At 37.2% G+C, this 21844-nt stretch overlaps 1 protein-coding gene across 1 annotated transcript in view; it reads left to right on the forward strand.

Moving 5' to 3' along the window:
* Positions 1–1434: 1434 nt before the first annotated feature.
* Positions 1435–21844, forward strand: part of LOC140171487 (ATP-binding cassette sub-family C member 9-like) — a 67330-nt gene continuing 46920 nt past the window's right edge. Inside the window, exons 1-5 of the mRNA XM_072194756.1 lie at positions 1435–1636; positions 5439–6101; positions 6591–6860; positions 8461–8667; positions 9615–9770. Coding sequence (XP_072050857.1) covers positions 5487–6101; positions 6591–6860; positions 8461–8667; positions 9615–9770 — 1248 coding nt within the window. The 5' untranslated portion in view covers positions 1435–1636; positions 5439–5486. The remainder of the gene's footprint in view (positions 1637–5438; positions 6102–6590; positions 6861–8460; positions 8668–9614; positions 9771–21844) is intronic.

Here is a 21844-nt window from a genome sequence, read left to right on the forward strand (position 1 = left end):
TTTTTTTTATGATTATTATTTTGACTATCTACTGAAGATAGCAATTACCAATACGGCGGGTTTGTATAAGACAAAAGGTATTTTCTTGCGTACTGAATCATCGTTGTTTTTTTGCTTTGGATTTTTCTTTTTTATTTCTTAATACCAGCCATGTTTTTCATTTTTGATTCTTATTTTTTCCCCTTCATGTTCCTGATAATATCTGCTATATGAGTGCCGTTTTAAATTTTAGTAAGCTTCATCATTTTCACATTTCTTTATAGCTTTGCATTTGGCCTATTTGCTATTTTTTTTTTTCTAAGCGCGAGGCTAATTATAGCCGTTTTGCTCCGTGATTTTGCGTACTGAATCATCATCTAGAACGCGTGTAGGCAATGTTGTTTTTTGAACATTATTATTTTGCATGTGTTTTTTTCTGCTTTGTTTGCTATCTTCTGAAGATAGTATTTAGGGCCTACAAAGAAAATAATTAATACCTCTATTTTTTTCCCTTTATGTTTAATGATTTTTTATGATTATTATTTTGACTATCTACTGAAGATAGCAATTATGGTGGGTTTATAGGGCCTATAAGACAAAAGGTATTTTCTTGCGTACTGAATCATCATTGTTTTTTTGTTTTGCCTTTTGTTTTTAAATACCAGCTAGGCCTATGTTTTGCATTTTTGATTCTTATTTTTTTCCTTCATGTTCCTGATAATAAGTGCCGTTTTATATTTTGGTCAGCTTCGATAAAAGAGAAGGCAAAAAACCCCACAAAAAACGAGCGAAAGGGGAAAGACCAGAAAGAAGGAAAATAGGGAAATGCAGTTCCTCCAATGAAGAATTTTTACTATTTGGAAATAAACTTTTTTCATATTCTATTTAAACTCGACAAAGTATTAATTTTAGGGCCCTGACCATCGACCATGAGTTGTAGCTTTTATATCACCCTATATAAGGCCGTGTAAAATTAATATTTTGGTTCTCGTCCCCTCCCTCCTCAATTTCTGGGATTTGTCAGATTTTTTTATTTATTTAGATTTTTCAATTTTTTAGACTTTGGAATGATTTATGAAATCTTCATACATATAAATAAGTTTATTAGAGAACAAGCATCACTTCCAAGTCTTTTGTGGTACTCTAGGGGTTTATCCTCAGAATCTCACAGTTGAAAAAAAAAGGGCCTCATCGTTTCCTCGAGCACTGTTGGAGAAGACCGAAAACTACTGACAATGCTAATTTTACATTGGGAAAAAAAAAAAAAAAAAAAAAACCTCCCTCCCTCATCAATTTATGAAAATCCTCTGGACGAGAACCAAAACATTAATTTTATACGGCCTAATACTAGCTTATAATAATTGTAATCCCGGCACTGCACAAATGCGCGTGCGCTAACACAGTACCAAGGTAGCTCAAGGTCAAAGGCATTCATTTACATTGGGTCAGACAAATGTCAATGTGTGTAAACCAAAACACACCGCACTGTTATTGCCTGGTGTTATTGCAGTTTACCATGTGTATGGCATGATATGAGTTGACCTGTGCCAGAAAAGCTTATAACGTTTGCGGACTTTCCATGTTTGTAAATATAATATTCGTGAAAATGCAACAACGAGTTTGCAGTGCCTTGCTGTGATAAGTGATGTCCATATTGGTAAGTGTAAGTACACACGTTTACCTGGTATGTAGGGCTTTAGTTAGTTCCATTCCAGTAACTGTAACTCGGTATCTTTATTTAACATGACATTCTCGGATATGTCAGTATGTTGAAGGATAGGACCGAAGACATGCAGGCAGGTACTCTAGGGCTTTAGTACAATGCAGCAATATATTATTACCTATAGGCCTACTCATGTACTACAGCTACCCGGGCCTACAGTATTATGTCTAATGGTTCAGATACTGATTCATACATTACACATGATATTAAAACACGGAAGTCATACCAGGAAGTCATATAAGTTAGCTTTTAATATGCTCAGAAATATAAACGCAATCAAAATGTAAGATTTACAAGCAAAATAAAATGCGAGCGAAGCAAGTGTATACATTCAATAGGACTGCATCCTGCATGCATATTTTACCTAGTAAGCTCTCGTACCTCAATAAACATGAAAGTTTATGTTCAGTTTCCCATCACATCTTTTTCGTCAAGTCATATTAAAGGCGACTCCTTCATTATTCTGTAGGCCTATTATTTGATTGTATTTCATTATTTATATTGTATTTCATTATTAGGGCCTATAGATGTAGGATAAGAATATGGGGTAACCGTAAGACTCTTTCAAAACAGGGATTAGGCTATCTTTACAAACATTTTGCAACAGATTGATAACAACTTTGAGTTTGAACAGTGTTTTTATTTTAATAAAATGTGCAATTTCTGTAAACCACCTATTTGCTACAGAGCATATCTGATATTTTGAGAGTTTAAGGTGGTACTACAGCCCTGGCCAATTTTGTGGCTATTTTTGCATTTTTCTCAAAAATTAGGCCTATAGCTCATTGGTGACAAGTAAGATACCGGTATGTAGGCTATATTATAGGGGCAACAAGGACTACAACTACTGCACTGGAAATGTTATTTCAGCACAGACAACAGTTGTGGAGTTACAGTCAAAAATGAGGGAAAACCAATATTTGATCAATAAATCAAAAAATTACTTGTCTTGAGTCACTGAAATTCCAGTAAACTGGATTCCTTGCCCCTATAATATACATAACTTTTGTTACCAGTGTGTTATTAGTTTTTGAGAAAAATGCAAAAAAAGTCATAAATTTATCAAGGGGTAATCAAATGTTTGATTATTTCCATCTCAATTTTCAGATAATTGACTTTTTCATGAAAAGGTTTTGGCCGAAATGAAAACGTGATTTAAATCGGATTTTTAAAATTTAAATCGATTTTTTTTTTTTTTTTTAAATTCCAAGATGAACTGCTATACTCCATAATAAATTCAAAAGAGACCAGTGAAATGCTAAACATATGCGGCAAACGTGGAAGACAATCAACAATGTCATTGGCCGAACACAAAAACAAACGCTCTCAGACCAGTATAAACGGGACTCAGGAGCTATAATCACAGACCCAACAGTCATATCAAACGAATTCAACGATTTCTTTGTTAATGTAGGACCAAAATTAGCATCTCAAATTCATAACTCTGGCAAAAATTATTACGATTATCTAAGTGAACCATGCCAAAACAGTATATTTCTGAAACCAATAGTTGAATCAGAGATCTTGAAAATAATCAACAAATTCGACCAGAATAAAAGCGCAGGTCATGACGACATAGGAAATTTCGTTGTAAAAAAACTAGCTAAAGAACTTGCTCAACCTCTTACAGCAATCTTTAATTTGTCTTTGTCAACAGGATATGTTCCTACCCAATTAAAATTAGCTAAGATAATCCCTATCTATAAAAAAGATGATGCCGAGATATTCTCAAATTACAGACCTATATCACTTCTGCCGGTTTTCTCCAAAATCCTTGAAAGATTGATCTTTAATAGAAGTGTTGAATTTATTAATAATAATAATATTCTCAATGATAAACAATTTGGATTTAGAGCCAATCATTCCACTCAAATGGCAATTATGCATCTGGTTGATAAGATAAATAATGCAGTAGAAAATGATGAAACTACTATAGGAGTGTTTCTAGACCTATCAAAAGCTTTCGACACTATTGACCATAGTATTCTACTTCATAAATTAGAACATTTTGGATTCAGAGGAATTGTTTATGACTGGTTCAAGAGCTATTTAAGTGATAGAAAACAATATGTGAACTTCAATAATAAAAATTCCAAATATAAAAGTATAATTTGCGGAGTCCCTCAAGGCTCAATATTAGGTCCTTTACTATTTATTTTGTACATAAATGATATAACGAATACCTCGACTATATTAGACTTTGTATTGTTTGCTGATGATACGACAATTTTATACTCAAGCAATGATATTGCTAATCAAATGTCATTAATAAATAAAGAGTTATCCGAAGTGAGTAACTGGTTTAAAGCAAACAAACTTTCTGTAAATGCTAGTAAAACTAATTACATGATTATGGGTACCCCTAGAATGACTTCGATAAATAATTCACAAGAAAACAGATATATTACTTTGGATGGTACAAACTTGCAAAGGGTAACCGAAACCAAATTTTTAGGTGTAATTATCGATGAAAATCTCACATGGAAAAACCATATCAACGGAATCTCAAAAACAATCTCACGGAATATAGGTATGATAAACAAGTTGAAATTTTTATACCTGGGCGTGTTTTGCACACGCTTTATTGTACGCTTGTCTTGCCTTATATTAATTATGGTATACTTACATGGGGGAATGCATGTAAAATATATCTTGATAAAATACATTTGCTCCAAAAATGGGCCATGAGAACTATTTCAAATAGCCATTATCGAAGCCATTCTGGACCACTATTTCATAAATTCAATATGCTCAATGTATATGATATATTCAAACTAGAACTAGGTGTATACATGTATAAATATTCTATTAAACAACTGCCATGTTCATTTGACAGTTTCTTTCTAAAACGATCCGATATTCATAGCTATCACACAAGAAACAGTAATAAGTAGGCCTATAATCAAACAAGAAACAAGAAAGTATTCACTGATCATTCAATCAGGACTACCGGCCCACTGTTATGGAATTCCCTGAATGATAACCTTAAAGTAGCAAACTCAATCAAACATTTTCGAAACAAATATAAAACACAGCTAATCTCATTTTACAACTAGTTCTTGGAGCCCCGTTTTTGTTCTTGTGTGATAGGCTTAATATACTCTGTTTGTTTGTTGTTGTATTAATTTAGTTTTGTAAGGGATGTTCAATGCTGGCCTTATTGGCCTTTCGATCATCTCCTCCATAATTGTCTGTTTTATTTTTATGATGTTGATTTCTTTGTATTTTGTTGTTTTTTATTATGGAAATAAAAGATTCATTCATTCATTCATTCATTCATTCATTCATATGCGCATTTCTATCAGATATTTACAAAAATTCAAAACATGTTTTTACATGTGAAAATTTCAAAGAAAAAATTTGGCAAAAATCATGGGGGGAAACCTGTTGAATTCTGCACCTTTGAAGATGAATTTTTAGCAATAGATAAAGTGACATCATAGAGGTATTTTAATTGTATCCAAAAGTTGTAGAAACATCAGGAATGAAGTAAAACAGTCAATTTAAGAAAGAAATTAACTTACATTTATCAAAATGGTAAAAATTGAAAAAGTTGATTTAAATCAGTGATTGAAAAAAAATAAAGTGATTTAAATCGTGATTTTGCTACGCCCTGTCCACCCCCCATATTTCAAAAAGAAATCTACGCCATCACTGTGGGTATAGATATAGTGAGAATTTTTGTTCTGCCTGTATATTTGCTGACGAATATACCTTTTTTCTTATTTTCTCACAGATATCCTGAAGTTGGTAGGCCTTATCCCTGATCGAAACGACTCTGAAGATGTTGGACACAAGCTACAATCAGTACTTGTGTTGGATATGTCAGATTCCTACAAATAACAACACAACCCATCACTGTCCACGCCTTGATATAAACGACGTTTGTTTCGTAGATGCCATATCCACGATCCTCCACACTGTCTTCCTACTTGTGTTTTTGGCGGCCATCTTGTTTTTAATCTGCCGTTCCAATTTCAGATATTCAAAGTATCTAACTCGTCTTCCAGGCCATAGCAGCCGGTATTTTATAACTGTTCTCGGCGTTTTGATATTAATAACTTGCACAGCAGAGGGGATTCTTTCAGATAGGCTAAATGATGGAAGAGCCGTAACAAAACCTCATTTTTACTTGCCATTCTTTATAGCCACATTGACATTGGTGCTATCACTTGTTTATTATCACCACATTGAATCCTTTCGGTTATCTCAAAACTTTTTATTGCTTATAGTTTTGTATTGGATTTTTGCCATAGCAGTTGAAATTTTAAGACGTTTTAATTTGCTGTCGTTAGAGGGGAATTTAGCGGATGTGTTGCGGTTTGATCTGAACAGTGCATTGTTGGTGATATATGGCGTGTTGCTTTTGATAGAGTTATTTCGCCTGGTATCAAAGCAGGTAAGATGGACTAGTTAATGATATACAGTAGTATAGTGCCGCGCGGTCGGTTCCGTGTTCGCCAATTCAAGATAGGCCTAATTGAATTAAACAAAGAGGTGAATCAATATTCGTCCGTTTGCCAAACTCATAATGATATATAGGCATATTATACTAATTATTTGAGAAAACTTGCTAAACGATACAGAACGTTCGTTATAATTATAAGAAATCTGGTTACTAAGATTCAAATATGGGAATAAAATATATTTTTGATTTATACAGAAATAAGTGAAATTGACAACAATAAGAAATGTATAATAATGGTAGAAACTTTCCCTTTATTCAACAGATTCACGTTTCATGTATAACTTGGAAAACAGTTTTACTGACGTAACTGATATAATAAAGTTTAGTTTATTTTGCTTCCATTGGATTCACTCACACTTAGGCTAACGTGGCGATCATCAGCATCATTCTTACAATCAAATAATATTTTGATATTCACAGCCAGACACCTTAAATCATTACCATGGTTACCAAAGACTGTCATCTGCATCTCGGTCACGTGATAGCAATAGCAATGAATCTCCTGCACAGATGTTATATCTTCATGATCACGTGACTCTGTCATCATCCTGGACATTTGTCTGGTTCCGATGGCTTCTACGATTGGGATACAGGAAGCACGTTGAGATGAAAGACCTTGGAGAACTCCCAGAAAAACACCTGTCTGAACAGATGTGTAAAAGGTTTAGAAAAGCATTCCGTGATGAACTGGTAAGAAATAGTAGAATTGTAAGAATGAAAATAATTTAAGTGCGGCTTAGAGCCATATAGGCCTAGAGGAAAATATACTTAAAAGTGTATTACAAAATTAACAATCACCCAAAAGACACTTGCCTTTCAGTAGGGGAGAGCGGGGAGTGTTCGCCCTAGGGGCAGGTTCGCCCACCCCTTGTTTCTCAGCAATGTGGCTATCTGGGAATTTGGTGATGGCAAAATTAGGTGACATAGGTCATTATAAACTTCTCATATTAGCTACGCGACATATAGGGACGTGTCCATCGAACTGCAGCCAAAACAAAAAAATTACACCAAAACGTAATTTTTTCTTGCATTCATAATGTTGTATTATCATTGATACATAAATACAGATGGTTTAATGGAAATCTGTATTGGGAACATATGGGATTTGTCAAAGATTTAATGCAGTTATAAACTCCTTATTCGATTTGTATTTTGCATACCCTGAAGAAAACACAAAAATGTGCACAAGGGGCACGTTCGCCCTTTGAGGATGGGGCATGTTCGCCCTATATCTTCCCGGGCGGACTTACCCCAATCTGGAGGGCGGACCTGCCCCATCAGCGTATTCTGCAAAATATTGATAATTATAACATTACACAAGGTAAAACTACTGAAAAGCATGTTTTTAAAGTTATGTGGTATCAGTATTACTCATACCACCGTTTATGTCCTAATCCATAATCTCCCCGAAGTTGTAAACATGATACGTTTAAGCTCACTTTGGACCCCTACATTTTACCCTGACCCGACCCCTGCAACAAATTTAGTGACTCCACAGAAGAGAATGAATGCCCTGTATGCTCTTGCTAAATGTTTGCATTGAATATGTTATTGTTATGCAATGTTTAAACCTTTTTTTGTGATTAGGGTGAACTTACCCCACCATATGGGCGAACCTGCCCCAATATGGGGCAAGTTCGCCACTTTGCACAACTTTTTTGTTTGCTCTATCCTGTTGCTATTGTAAGGCCTATAGTTCTGGGATTGTGGCTGTATATAGCTAAGACATAGGGCTTTCACATGGGCTAATCAGGCCATCCCTAACCTTAAAATTGACATCGCTAGACTGGTCAGAAAAAAATAGGGCGAACACTCCCCGCTCTCCCCTACCAAATAGATTAGGCAATTGGCATGACATTCAACTCTGGTACAAAATTGCCTTTCGCAGACATCTTTGCCGTTGTTGTTTTGCAGAAACGAATATTGATCTAGTTTGAACTGCTTCTGGACAGAGAAGCATATCCAGAATTTAGTTTAAAATATTTCTCCTCGTAAATATAAAGAGATGTGCGGTTTGCAATTAAATTGACATCCGGAGCACGGAAAGTCTACGTTATATAGGGCGTGTGTAGTAAATATTAATTGTGTGTGTCCGGTTGTATGGTGTTTTCTCAAACGCGTACCAGACGTTCCTGATTGCCGGAGTTTACAAGTAATTGGTGTGTGTGTGTGTGTGTGGGGGGGTATTTGTGGGGGCGGGGTGGGGTGGGTGGGTAATCGTATAATTATGTTTGGTTACAATGTAATACATTGTATTGTATTCATTTGTATGTTCGTTTATTTTTCTCAGGAAAGATCGCAAGCGAAAGGTAAACCACCATCACTTTGGCGAGTTGTTTTCAAGGTGTACGGAATTCACATCATTGGCAGTGGTTTCTTGAAATTGTTGGCCGATTTAGCCGGCTTTGTGGGGCCTCTCGTCATCAGGTTTATTGTGCAATATGTGGCGGAGAACAAAAATGAGAATGATGAGAATCTCTCTGAACCCCAAGAGAAGGTGATTTCTATAGCATATTGTTTTAATGTTGTGATTGTTTTTTTTATTTTTTGTCAGTATTAAAATTTTTAATGGATAAAAAACACACAAACCGGTAATAGCATGGTGAAAAACTAACAGAAAGATATTCAAGAAGCATCGTCGCACATATGGAGATATCATATCACAGATTAGATTTGTATTCTAGTTAGATTTACCTGGTAAATAGGGCAAGTTTTATGTGCAAAGTCCTGGACTTGGATGGTTTTGGGATTTCACATGTTCAATGGACGCACGTATACATGGTATAAGGTGGATTTGTGTTGTTCCTTTAAACATATGATAGGCCTATCATGTATAAGCAACAAATTCCCATGCTTAACTCAATTTAACCAAAGTATGGAATTCGGATGGGTTTTGTATTCAGGTATTCAATTATTTATCAATTTTTTCATTCATCCATTCAACGGCATCTAGATAATCAAAGAATATAAAAATAAGAACTACTACAGGGCACATGCATTTTAAAATCGCCCACCACATTGAACAGTGTAGCGGTTCGTTCAAGCATATCGATAGTCCAGTCCCTCGCCTTTGTTGATAAACAATGATGTCAAGTGGTCTATAAGTTGAATGTTTTTAAAAGTTCTATTTTTGTTTTACCTGCATTAAGCGCTCCACAGACTCCGAGTATTGTACGTACAATATTGTATGCAACATATCTACGTTATTTAATCTATTGCCATTCTATTTCCAGTAATGTTTAAGTTCTAACGAATGTTTGATGACGAAAAATCGATAATATGTTACATGTAATATCTAGTAGAAATATATTATCGATTTTACGTCATCAAACATTCGTTAGAACTTAAACATTACTGGAAATAGAATGACAATAGATTAAACAACGTAGATATGTTGCATACAATATTGTACGTACAATAAAAAGTCTGAATACTGCTTTACAGATCGGGTCTGAATTCGTTGAAGTGGCGACGTTTTTTGCAAATGGCTACGTGTTAGTCGGTGCAATGGTGCTAGCTGGCGTGGTGCAGTTTCTGTTCGACCAGTATCATACTTACATGTGTATCGTCATCAGTATTCATGCACGAACTGCTGTACAGGTACGTTTGATCAATCAATCAATCAATCAATCAATCAATCAATCAATCAATCAATTAATCGATAGTAGTACTCGGGGCAACGGAGAGACGGAAGTGAGACCGCCCCCAACGTTGGACCGGAAGTGTAGGGGGGAAGTCTAATTAGGTAGAGTGACCTAATGTCCCCTTAGAATCCCTACCCTGGGGAAATTCTTAATTGGAGTGAATGTCTGTACTGACTAACATGGTCCTGGTATACTAATTGATTAATTGGGTGTTCCCAACATCCTGGATCAAATTACTTCAGTCTGTCAAAAGTGAAATCATGAACTAATTAGCAACTGTCAAAATACAAAATCATTAACCAATTAGCGATAACATGTCTCAACTGGTAAAATGAAAAATATAAATATGAAATAAATATACACCAAATGAAATATAGAAATAATTAAAATATATTAATTAATTAATTGAAGCAACCGGTGGGTGTGGTTTTAAATCGTATAAAACGAGCGAGCACATTTTGGAAAGTCATAATATCACCATCGATCCTGAAGAATAGAAATCTTTCTGTCATCACGACTTTTGTGCTTACAAGTGCATATATAGGAATGGCAACTAGTACAACACACCGTTATACGGAAGAAGTCGAGAGAGCGCAAAAAGCTAAGGAGGTGGAAGAAGTACGAAAATTGCTGAAGTATTTGTACATAGACCAAATACTCTTTGCCTACAGATCCACCGTGGAGACACGGTGTAACGGGTGTATAATAGATCACCCCTCCCAGAACCAGCATATGTGTATGGAGCCTTTAGACGAACTTTATGCATCGGAGCTGTACATTGAAGCTGAATCCAAAGTAAATAAACATTACTTGAATCTGTTATTCATCGAGACCTGCAACACACTGTGGCTTAACAACAGAGTGATAGATTTTGAGAGGACCATTCAGGAATTTTTACAATGTTGGATGGACACAGATTTTCAAGACTTGGAAAAGACTCTGAAGAACTTGGAAGATTTTTATGTCACCGCAGGCATTTCGGCAGCCATGAAGCTGTGTTCTCTGGAAGCCCGATTTACAAAGTGATAGACATTTGCACGCGAGATTTAGAACTTGACTGCGAATATGGATGTTATGACTGCAAGCTATTAAAAGGCTTTTCTGAAAAAGTTCAAATGATAAGAGAACATCCTGATTATAGAATAACTTTGGATTGGATCGAAAGAAATCTTGTATCTGCCGAGTGTTTTAAAACGCTGATGGAAGAGGTATTTACAGAAAAAGACCATGGATCGACAAAAACTTCTTACAGAGCTTTGACTTTGCTCGTATGTACTTTCGACGTTTGTGCGAAGATTAAAGACAATGATCTTAAAAGGGATATACTTATATCCGTAGACAATGGCGTATCTAGACAGAACGTTGATTGGACAGTGCTAATGAATACTGACAGTACTCTCACAATGTGGGATATTTTGAAAGCTTTAAGTTTCAAATGTTGTTCGTTTGTACTTCAATGTTACGTATATTATCTAGCAAATTTGTGAAATAATACTTTGAAATCAAAAAAGATGAATTAAAATATATGCAATGAAACAAATTTGAATGTAATTGTGTTCTTCTTAAGCATCTTTATTACTTAAAACTGTATGTAAAACATAAGGGTAATCATTCTTTGTTAGAATGGCAAAAGACAAAGAGGTAAAAGAATACTTGCGTGAAGTTTACTACGACGCTGGTCATCCTGCCGGTTATGGGAGTGTAAGATCTCTTTACTCAGCAGTCAGAAAGAAAGGTCTAAAGATTACCTTTGATAAAGTTAAAAAATGGCTGCGGAGTCAAGACACTTACACGCTGCATAAACCAGCTAGAAAACAGTTTCGTCGTAATAGAGTGGTGGTATTTGCGATGGATTCGCAATGGGAAGCTGATTTGGTTGATTTGACATCTCTGAGCCGTCAAAATAAGGGGTACAAATTCTTACTCACTTGCATAGATGTCCTTTCCAAGTTTGCGTGGGTGGTACCTCTAAAAGATAAGAGAGGATCTACTTTGGTACAGGCGTTTAAGAAAATCTTATCATACGGTAGAACACCAATCCGATTATTTACGGACAAAGGTACGGAATTCAAAAATAGGGAATTTCAAAAACTGTTAAAGAGTAAAAACATACACTTTTTTACGCCCAACAATGAAACCAAATGCAGTATAGTAGAAAGGTTTAATAGAACGCTCAAAACTAGAATGTGGAAGTATTTCACCCATAAAAATACGAGCAAGTATATAGATGTCCTGCCCAAGTTTGTTCAAGCCTACAACAATGCCAAACACAGGAGTATAGGTACAAGTCCTCATCCGTTAATCTTGACAATCAGATGGAAATCAAGAAAAGGTTGTACGATGAAGATGATGTGAACAAATCACAAACTTTCAAATTTAAGGAAGGTGATCGTGTTCGGTTAAGTAAAGTCAAGATGACTTTTGAGAAAGGATATAGGCCTAATTGGACGGAAGAAGTATTTGTAGTTTCAAAATGCGTAACGAGAAACCCCCCAGTGTATAGGATCAAAGATCTAGATGGAGAGGATTTGGAAGGGACCTTTTACGAGAAAGAATTGCAAAAAGTCGTCAAGGAAGATGATGCTTTATACATTATCGACAAAGTGATAAAACGGAGGAAGAGAGGCGGCAAAAATGAATATTTTGTGTCGTGGAGGGGTTACCCCAGCAAATTTAATAGCTGGGTGTCGGACATACAAATTGGGCCCGCATTATTATAAGTACCCTTGTTTTTGATTATCATAGTCATATCGATTCGAATCATTCACGGTGTGAAAACGTTACAAAGATGGCTGTCTCACAATTTTACGCCACTCTACCTAGTAACAGTTCCATACAGTTTTACCCTGACAACAAATTGTCTTCATACACGACCAAACTACACACTCCTTTGAAATTGACGGGTGAATGGGAGGTTTCTTTGGTAGAAATAAATTACCCCAGAACGTGGTATAATATATCTGGGGATACTTGTATCATAAACTACAAAAGTAGCGGTGTGGATGAATTGGAAACGATAATCATGACCCCGGGATATTACGAAGATGCTCAGCAGATCATTTTGGAGATAAGAAAAAATTTACCCGAAAATGCTAAGAGAAATATCGTGATGTACATGAAATCACAATCCAGAAAAATGGTTATCAGTTGCAACCATGGAGCTCGTATACAGATTAACGATCTTCTAGCTCGCATGTTAGGGTTTAAAGAGGGGGGATTTTTCAAAAAAGATAATTTTGGTTCATTTCCAGTAGACGTACACCGAGGATTTTATACTTTCTACGTCTATACGGACATCGTGAGGTCTCAGTATGTTGGAGATGCTCACGCCCCATTGCTAAGAACCGTGGATGTTGACCACTCCGTAGTAGGTGGAATGGTTTGTCGAACATACAACAGCCCTCACTACATCCCCATCAAAATACGAGATATTGAGACTGTCCAAATAGATATAAGGCTCGATACCGGTGATCCTGTACCATTTGAGTCTGGGCGAGTGATAAGTAAACTACACTTTCGTCTCAAGCGTTCCCCGTACCTGATCTAAGTTTTCAAAATGTACCGCAAACCCCAAACTCCGCATTACCACGATCCTCACTTTTTCGACAACTATTACCTCAAACAAGTTGGATCGGGGATACCTGTTTACAGAGGGTCCAGCACTCTTCAAAGGGGTTATGGATTGGGAGGTCTGCTCGGAGGGCTATTCCGATCCGCCATACCTCTTCTTAAAAAGGGAGCCGCTACTGTAGGCAAACAAGCTCTTCAAACTGGTATGGAAATAGCCGAAGATGTCATGGCTGGTCAAAATGTGAAAACCGCCGCAAAGAGAAGAATCAAACAAGCCGGTAAACAACTTGGTTCTAAAGTTGTAAAAAGAATACAGACTGGTAAAGGAAAGAAGAAGAAGAAGAACGGGAAACCAAAGCCCAAGAATAAGAGTGGTGCCAAAGGTGGTAGAGGTATAAAGAGAGGTAGATCTGGTCAGAACGTCAGTAGGACAAGTAGCAAGCGAAGGAGACAGACCTACAACGACATATTCATTTAAAGAAAACATGGCTTTACTACACGAAAAATCGTGCCAGTGCACCACGAGTCAATTAGATCTATTTACTGTTCCACCAACTCAAACATCCATCTTGTCAGGAACATGGGATGAGTATCACCCCATCTCTAACCTCCTCGATGGTTCACCCATAGAATTCCATGTGGCAGGTACTCCGGAAGATTATATCGATCTATCTCAAACCAAATTACACATCATAGCAAAGGTAACCAATCAAGACGGGACCAATCTTGTGGCAGATGCTCCAGTTGCCCCCACCAATCTTTTCTTACAATCATTGTTCAGTCAGTGCGAAGTTTCCTTGAACGAGCGTCTAGTCTCTGTGGCCAGTAACAACTACCCGTACAGAGCTTACCTGGAAACCTTACTCAATTATGGGAGGGAAGCCAAGGAATCTCAACTTACCTCGGGTTTGTTCATCAAAGACCGTGCAGGTATGATGGATGAGAATAATCCTTTGGCCGACGATGAACACGCAAACACAGGTTTGAAGAAAAGGTACGAATACTCAGCTCGTAGTAGACGCATAGACATGACTGGACCTCTTCATTCGGACATCTTCATGCAAGACAAACTCTTACTAAGTGGAATCGATCTGAAGGTGAAACTCACGCCATCTAAAGCACCATTTTGTCTGATATCTCCCAACGCTCAAGGAGACTACAAAGTTTCCATAACCCACGCTTCCCTGATGGTACGCAGAGTAAAAGTCAGCCCCAGTGTGTCTCTCGCCCACGCCAGAGCCTTAGAAGTAGGAACGGCCAAGTACAGCCTCAATAGAGTGGAAGTCAAAGCATTCTCAATCCCTACGGGGACTATGTCTTTTTCAAAAGACAATCTGTTCCTAGGACAACTACCGCACCGTCTGGTGGTAGGGTTTGTTGACAATGATGCCTACAACGGCGTATTGGAGAAGAACGCTTACAATTTTAAAAACATGCATCTCAACTATCTGAGTCTCATGCTAGATGGACAGCAAGTGCCAGAAAGCAAGCCTCTTACTCCGAAGTTCACGGTGGGTGGAGGATCGAGTTATATTCAAGCTTACCAGACCCTTTTCTCCGGGTTAAATAAAATGTACCAAGACACCGGGCACTTCATCAGTCGGGAGGAATATCCCCACGGTTACACACTGTATTGCTTCGACCTCTCCCCGGACCTCAACCCTGGAGACCATCTAAACTTAGTCAGAAAAGGAAACCTGAGATTGGAGATGCGATTTGGAACAGCCTTGCCTCAGACAGTCATGGTGATCGTGTACGCTCAGTTTCAGAACATTCTCGAGGTAGACAAACAGAGAAATGTCTTGTTAGAATACAGCGTATAGTCCCAGCAGAGACCGAACAAAATGGATTCCCAACAGCTGAGAGAGGTCATGAAATCGGACAGGCTCGGTAGCCTATACTTTAGGGGTGTATTTGCCTCGGATGATTTAAAGAAACAAGTCGTTAAAAACTTTCCTGCGGGTACATAGCTAATACAGATCCGAGTCAGAAACCCGGTGAACACTGGGTGGCTTTCTACTTTGACGAAAAAGGAAAGGAGAATTTTTCTGTTCTTACGGGGAATCACCAAAGACCTACAACTTTGAATCGTGGTTAGAAAAGAATACATCATCATCATCGTGGACTTACAGCAAAACGAGACTACAAGGAGATTTATCGAGCGTGTGTGGACAATACTGTTTATTTTTTCTACTTCATCGTTTCAGGGGCGTTTCTATCAATGACTTTTTCAGTACAGATATGGATCTAAATGACTCTTGGGTTAATGAATATATCGGTGAAAGGTTCAATTTGGATACGAGCGTTACGGACCAACACTTTCTCTTAAAACAAATAGCTCGATCTATGATGGGGCAATATTGAAATTGCATGAAAATATAATAGCATTTTAAAAATCCTTAAGCATGTTTAAGTAATAAATATAGATATAATGTAAAATAAGTCAAACTAGGACACAAAGATATATAGTTCAAAGTATATAGTATGTAAATCTTTTATTCTTTCTTTTTTCTTCTTCACACGTATATATGTATGTACATAAAATGGTGAGATGTTTTATAATAAAGTACGTCTGTACAATGAAAATATATTACAGAGTTTTTGTCGTTATTTACAAGTTGTATTTACAATCTTCTTTTTCACATGCAGAGATATTTACAAAGTTGTATTTACATTTTTCTTTTTTCGCATGCAAAGATATTTACAAAGGATACACTTATATAATTATACCATTTAATATATAATCAATAACTATTTTTACTTTAACGATAGTACAAAATACAAAAGGCATCTTTTATACAAAGTTAAATCCAACTGTTCTTTGTAAATTACAATTTACCCCTCCTGTACATAATATTCTTAAGATGGGGGATAAGTCTCCCAATTTAAACGACCCGATGCTCTTTTTCTTGGAGTCGGTATAAGACTCTTTTTACTTTTTTTAGACTTTTTAGGACGAGTAGAGGTGAATGAGGCCGTATCTGGAGGAGGGTCCTTTCTTTACGTTTCATCGCGATCATTTTGTACCGTCTGTTTGAATTAGTGATTAGTCTTTCCGGTACGTTAAGTTTGATCAGACCATCTAGAAAATGCTCCCACCCCATGGGATCGAAATGTCTACGTCCCAAAAGAATATCGTAAAGTAAATCGGATATGTGACTTCCAGAAACCTCTTTTCCATCTACGATCAATTCACCCTTCTCGTTATAGTCTAATATACCCTGACTGTTCTTAATCAGATCCAACATGGATTTTGCTTTGGTTACTAAAGTTACTGGGAAATTAATCAAAAGTTTTTTGGCATCTTCATCTATGGGGTCTACTCCTCCTACGGCGCCTTCTAACGGTGCATCTTCTTGGTGAGGTAGATCAACCGGGTCGATAGCAGCATCTTGAAACTCCGCCAAGGGTTTCTCTTGGGTAACTTTAACGGATATAGGCTTATTGACGGCTTGATTGTAGTACACTAAATACCTCTGAAGAATTTGGTTGTACATTTGCACCTTGTCGAAAGGGAGCAAGTCGTGTCTTTCCAGAATTTGTTTAAGTTCTAGGTCTAATTTTGCCAAGTTAGTTTTGGTAGAAGATACGGGTCTGTCTTGTACGGTAGATAGTACATCAGGAGACACTAACACCATTTTCTTAGCGTGCTGCATGATTTCCCTTGGATTATTATTATTTGAATAATAACCCAGCCAAAGTAGAGAGTATGGGCTGTAACAGGGCTCCTAGAAATCCACCTTGTTGAAGCAGAAGTTTCTTCTTACGTCTGCTAGGTACTTTATGATCAGCGAGAGTACGCAACTTGTGTCTGTGACGAGATAACTTTCTCTTCTGATGAGAAGACAGATTGACATTGCCATTTAATACGTTCAAAGAACACTCGCATAATGACTGTAATAACCCAGCACTGGCTTTTTGTAAGATAGATTTCCTGAGTTTAGGATCACACTTGGCCAAGACCTTGAGCAGGTGAGCGTTGGTCTTTATGTGACGAGACATGGTGACAGAATGAGACTTATTTGAAAGAACCGATTAATTTATATCATTTTTAGGTACGTAAACGTAATGAGGCGTTTCTTGAGGAAATACATTGGTTCTTACCCTCATATTGTCTGGACAGTTCGGTTTAAAATCGAGAAAGAGATACCCAAAAGGCTTAGAAGTCGCATCGGCGTACGCTTCTTGCAAATATTTGACGTTACCCGGAAACATTTGTTTAGCCAGGTGTACAATTTGGGATCTATCTCTCGGGTTTTTAAATAGAACTATGTAATGGCTATTTAAACTTATGGTCCTACTCTCTTTGCCCTGGTAAAACAAGTTTTGTAAAATAAAGATAACGGTCAAATTACGGTGGTGCGATCCCTTCGTAAATAAATTGGCTATTTTCTTATCACCGGCAGCTTCGGCCATCAGATCATCGATGATGATCATGTTATTTACTCCAGGATCGAACATATCACACACGTCGGAAGGTATGCCTTCCATGAATTCAATTTGTGGAAACTGTTCAGAAAGTTCTCGATAAGCCGGCTGAAACTCTCCGTAGCACCAGACGATCCTGTCGGGTTGATTGGTCATCATTGTGACTGTATTTTCCAATAGTCGCTTCGTCCATTGCGTTTTACCACAACCACTCGGCCCACAGCACAAAAGTGAAAATGGAGATTGAAGACGAACGTCCATGTCCTACTAAGTCTCGTTACAAAATGATGGTTATATGCAAATACACGTATGGAATATAGAAAAACATTTGATCAAGATAAACCAATCGCAATATTGTCAATGATAGTGGCACTTTCTTTAATTAGCGTCCATTGTTCAAAGTTAAGATTAATACCTACTATCGTAGGTTTGATACCAGTTTTGACATTTCCAGTAAACTTTCGTATGTCGATTATTACATTGTTCAAGTTGTTGTTGTTGTTGCTGTTATTACAAATGCTAAGAAAGATACTTTCTCCCAAACCTATCATGTTTTCTGCCAAGCATGGTTGAGGCCTAAGTACCGACGTGAAATTAAATTTTACGGGTGGATCATTCGACAGTAAAGCGGAGAAACCTTCCGATCCTTGGTTGGATTCTATGGAATCATTCTGCATAGAGCTCATAAGTATACCCCAGTCATTAGTCGCTTTGTTAGTAGCTGCCAACATGAAAGCGGGATAAACCCCGTACAAACTTGACGTGATTAAAACCCCTAATATGAACAAAATGGCAATTTTGTTTTCTTTGATATTTTTATAAGTCATAGACAGAGAGAAACGTCCTTCTTCAGCCATGGTTAGACGATAAATGAGACGCAATAAGAGATCGCATAAGATTTATTTCATTTTTCACAGACCTTAGCTTTTACGCCTTTATTGAAACGAGATAAATTGGGGACTAATAGTTTTGATAATTTTTTAAATAAATTAAGTAGATAAATAAATAAGTATGGGTTACAACTGTAAAATACTCATACCAGATGTGAGGGAAATTCAAATACCATCGAATCTTTAAGTCAATAATACGATATTTATACAGTTAATTATATATTTCTTTGCAAGTGCGGAAGAAAATGTCAATCTTTGTCAACAGTAGATAAGAGGGCTTCAAAACTACTTTGTGGTTGGGAGTTTGTAAATTTGGGTGTGGGGGCATTTTGTTATCGTCGTCATAGGGGCAATCATGGTCTTGCGAAACATAACGGTTACAACCGTAGCAAGAATAAAATGTTTGGGAATCAGGGTCAATAAATAGATAATTTGGTGATGCGTGGGTTTTTGCTGAGGGGGGAATAATAACCGTTTTATCCAGTAAGTCCTGCGCGGGGTTCTTGGAATATCGAGGTGACATTTCCTCTAACATATCTTCCAATGCACTCCAGTCAGTAGTTATATCTATTTGCCCCTCCTCTCCCTCATTGTTCATGTTTTGTTCATTCATTATTTCTTCTCCTACTTCTTCTTCTTTTCCCTCAATCTCCATAGGCTCATTGATCTCAACGATCTACAAAGTAATATAAAAAAGAAGAAAAAAATTAACCTATCTATCGATACAAAAATATATAATAATCACTTTAACAATTTTCGTGGGTAAATTAGAATTTGTTTGTTTGTGTTTTATTCATGGTTTTTGTTTATACCCATAAGGGACAGTATTGAACTCACCCACTCTCACCCTTTTATTGTATACTACCCTGTAGTCTTTGCTTTGGGGCCTAGTGAGGATTTGCTTGTTTTTATAATCCCTTACAATTTTGTGTGGTTCATTTACCGTAACAACCTCGGGTCCGACTTCCCTTCACCATACTTGCCAATGTATCATAATTAACTACTTTAACAGCACTACTGTTCAAAGTGATGCCTCTGATTTTAACTACCGTCTTCCCCGTGTCCAAAGAATACGCATAATTTTTAGGTCCCGCCCCCACGAAAGTTTGAATGAAATTGCCATCTTTGGGAGATATTTCGTTGGTTAAATCCCCCAGATACGAACCTAATGGAGGTGACCACTCCCCTTCCCTCTCCACATACACACAACTATCCGTATCGAAGTAAAGTACCCTTTCGCCTAACTTTTGAATGATGGAATAAAGTTTCAAGCGAGCATAGGCTGTTGTAAAAGCAGCTATGACAACATTGGTTGTTGAATTAGCCCTGATAAAATTGTCACCAAACTTGTAAGTAACTTCTGCAAACATGTCATCGTAAATATGAAGGTCTTGTAACTCTATACTATCACTTTCTAATAATTCGAACAATTTGGATGGGGCATTAATAAATTCCGTTTTAGGAAGATTGTCTCTCATACCGAAACGACCCCAAAGAGTGTTTAAACATAGTTTAGCTACAGTTCGCAGACCTGGATTGTGGGTTATTTTTTGGGATCTAATTGAACGCCTTCAGCTTGGTAATAATCACTGATATATTTGTCTTTTCTTCCTGGGTTTTAGCATATTCGGGCCAACCGCTGCATTCTTGTTTTATTTTCAAAAAAGCATCTATATATTCGCTGAAGATACCTTTACTATCCGATTCTATATCGTATTCTGAACTGTTTTGAAAGTCCCAGACTTCGAAAATCTGAGTAACTGTGTAGCCAAGCTCTATCGCTTTCATGAGCTCGACTGAAACCCACGTTCCTTCGAGGCTTCTTTCCGCATCGTTATGTTGACAAATGTCTGTTTGCTCCGTTTCGGCACATATGGAGCATAAGGGAAAGAGTAACTTACCATTTGACTTAACGGGGAGGACGGGTAGATAAAGCGACTGAGGCGGTAAAACTTTACATTTTATAAGGCCAAAATACTGGTCAACACTCTTAAAATCTTCCCGAATTATGGTAGGTTGCCCACAAGGCATTTTTTTGTATTTTTGAATATATGGGTATAATGAAGTTACGTCGGAGTATTGAATTTTCTCCTTCTTTACAATCATAAAACAGACGGACCGAATTAGTACGTCCCCAAAGAAAGAATCCCTAGGTTGTAAGGGCGTTTCAACGTTACACTGTAATGCGGCATCTTTAAAAGCAGAGTCCGTTTTCATCAAGTGATCAAATTCATGTTCCCACTGAAAAATTACATCATATCCAAGTTGTTCTAATAACTTTATTCTCGTTTGGGTCTCTTGATATACTTGACCCATCATCTTACCCGAAAGAGGATGAATCGTGGTATGCCCGTAGCACGTCATACACGAATGAAAGAAACACCCGAACATCTCCAGAACAGTAGGCCTATTTGTTTCGGGGTTAATGCAATAGCCATCTACAAACCCACACCCATTAACGTAATGCTCTCCCCCGTGTAGAGCATCTTGAATATCCCAATTTTTTAATACTCTCATAGTATGTAGCCATCTCAAACCTTTGACAGATTGGTTTCTTTTAGGAGAGTAACCCTGAGGAGGGATAATGGCTATCTCACCCTTTGGCATAAATAAAGTTCTGTAAACTAAACTACAAGCAGAGGCCAATGTAGCACTCTGTCGAAAAGGATCTATACCCTTAAGGTCTTTACCTCTGTAAGTAATCTCCATAAAGAGACGCCTGAAATCGGAACATGCCCTTCTCAAAATATCTACATCTGACTTGCAATACGACACAATTTCTTTCCTAAAATTAAATACATATTCACCATTTTCTTGTAAATGTAACATATCTGCGTACCATTTTTCAAATTCAGCCCTAGCATCGGGCATCATGGTTTCAACTCCATAATCCTCCATCGGAGGAAGTTTGCCTACATAATTGAAATTTTCAGCCTTATTAAAAAAATGAGGAAAATGACCTTTCTTTAATTCAGTAAAACCGAACGTTTTGGGCAATTTTGCAAGAGACATGGGTAAGAAGCTTAACGAGTCTATAAATCTAATTTGCGTATTGGGTTCTATCATTTGCCTAATTTTTCCCCCCGACCTAATGACGTTGGCTGGTCTGATACCATTTGCGAGCATATATTGTATGATAAAA

This window comes from Amphiura filiformis, chromosome 15 (genome assembly GCF_039555335.1).
Source record: "Amphiura filiformis chromosome 15, Afil_fr2py, whole genome shotgun sequence".
Taxonomy (NCBI): Eukaryota; Metazoa; Echinodermata; class Ophiuroidea; order Amphilepidida; family Amphiuridae; genus Amphiura; species Amphiura filiformis.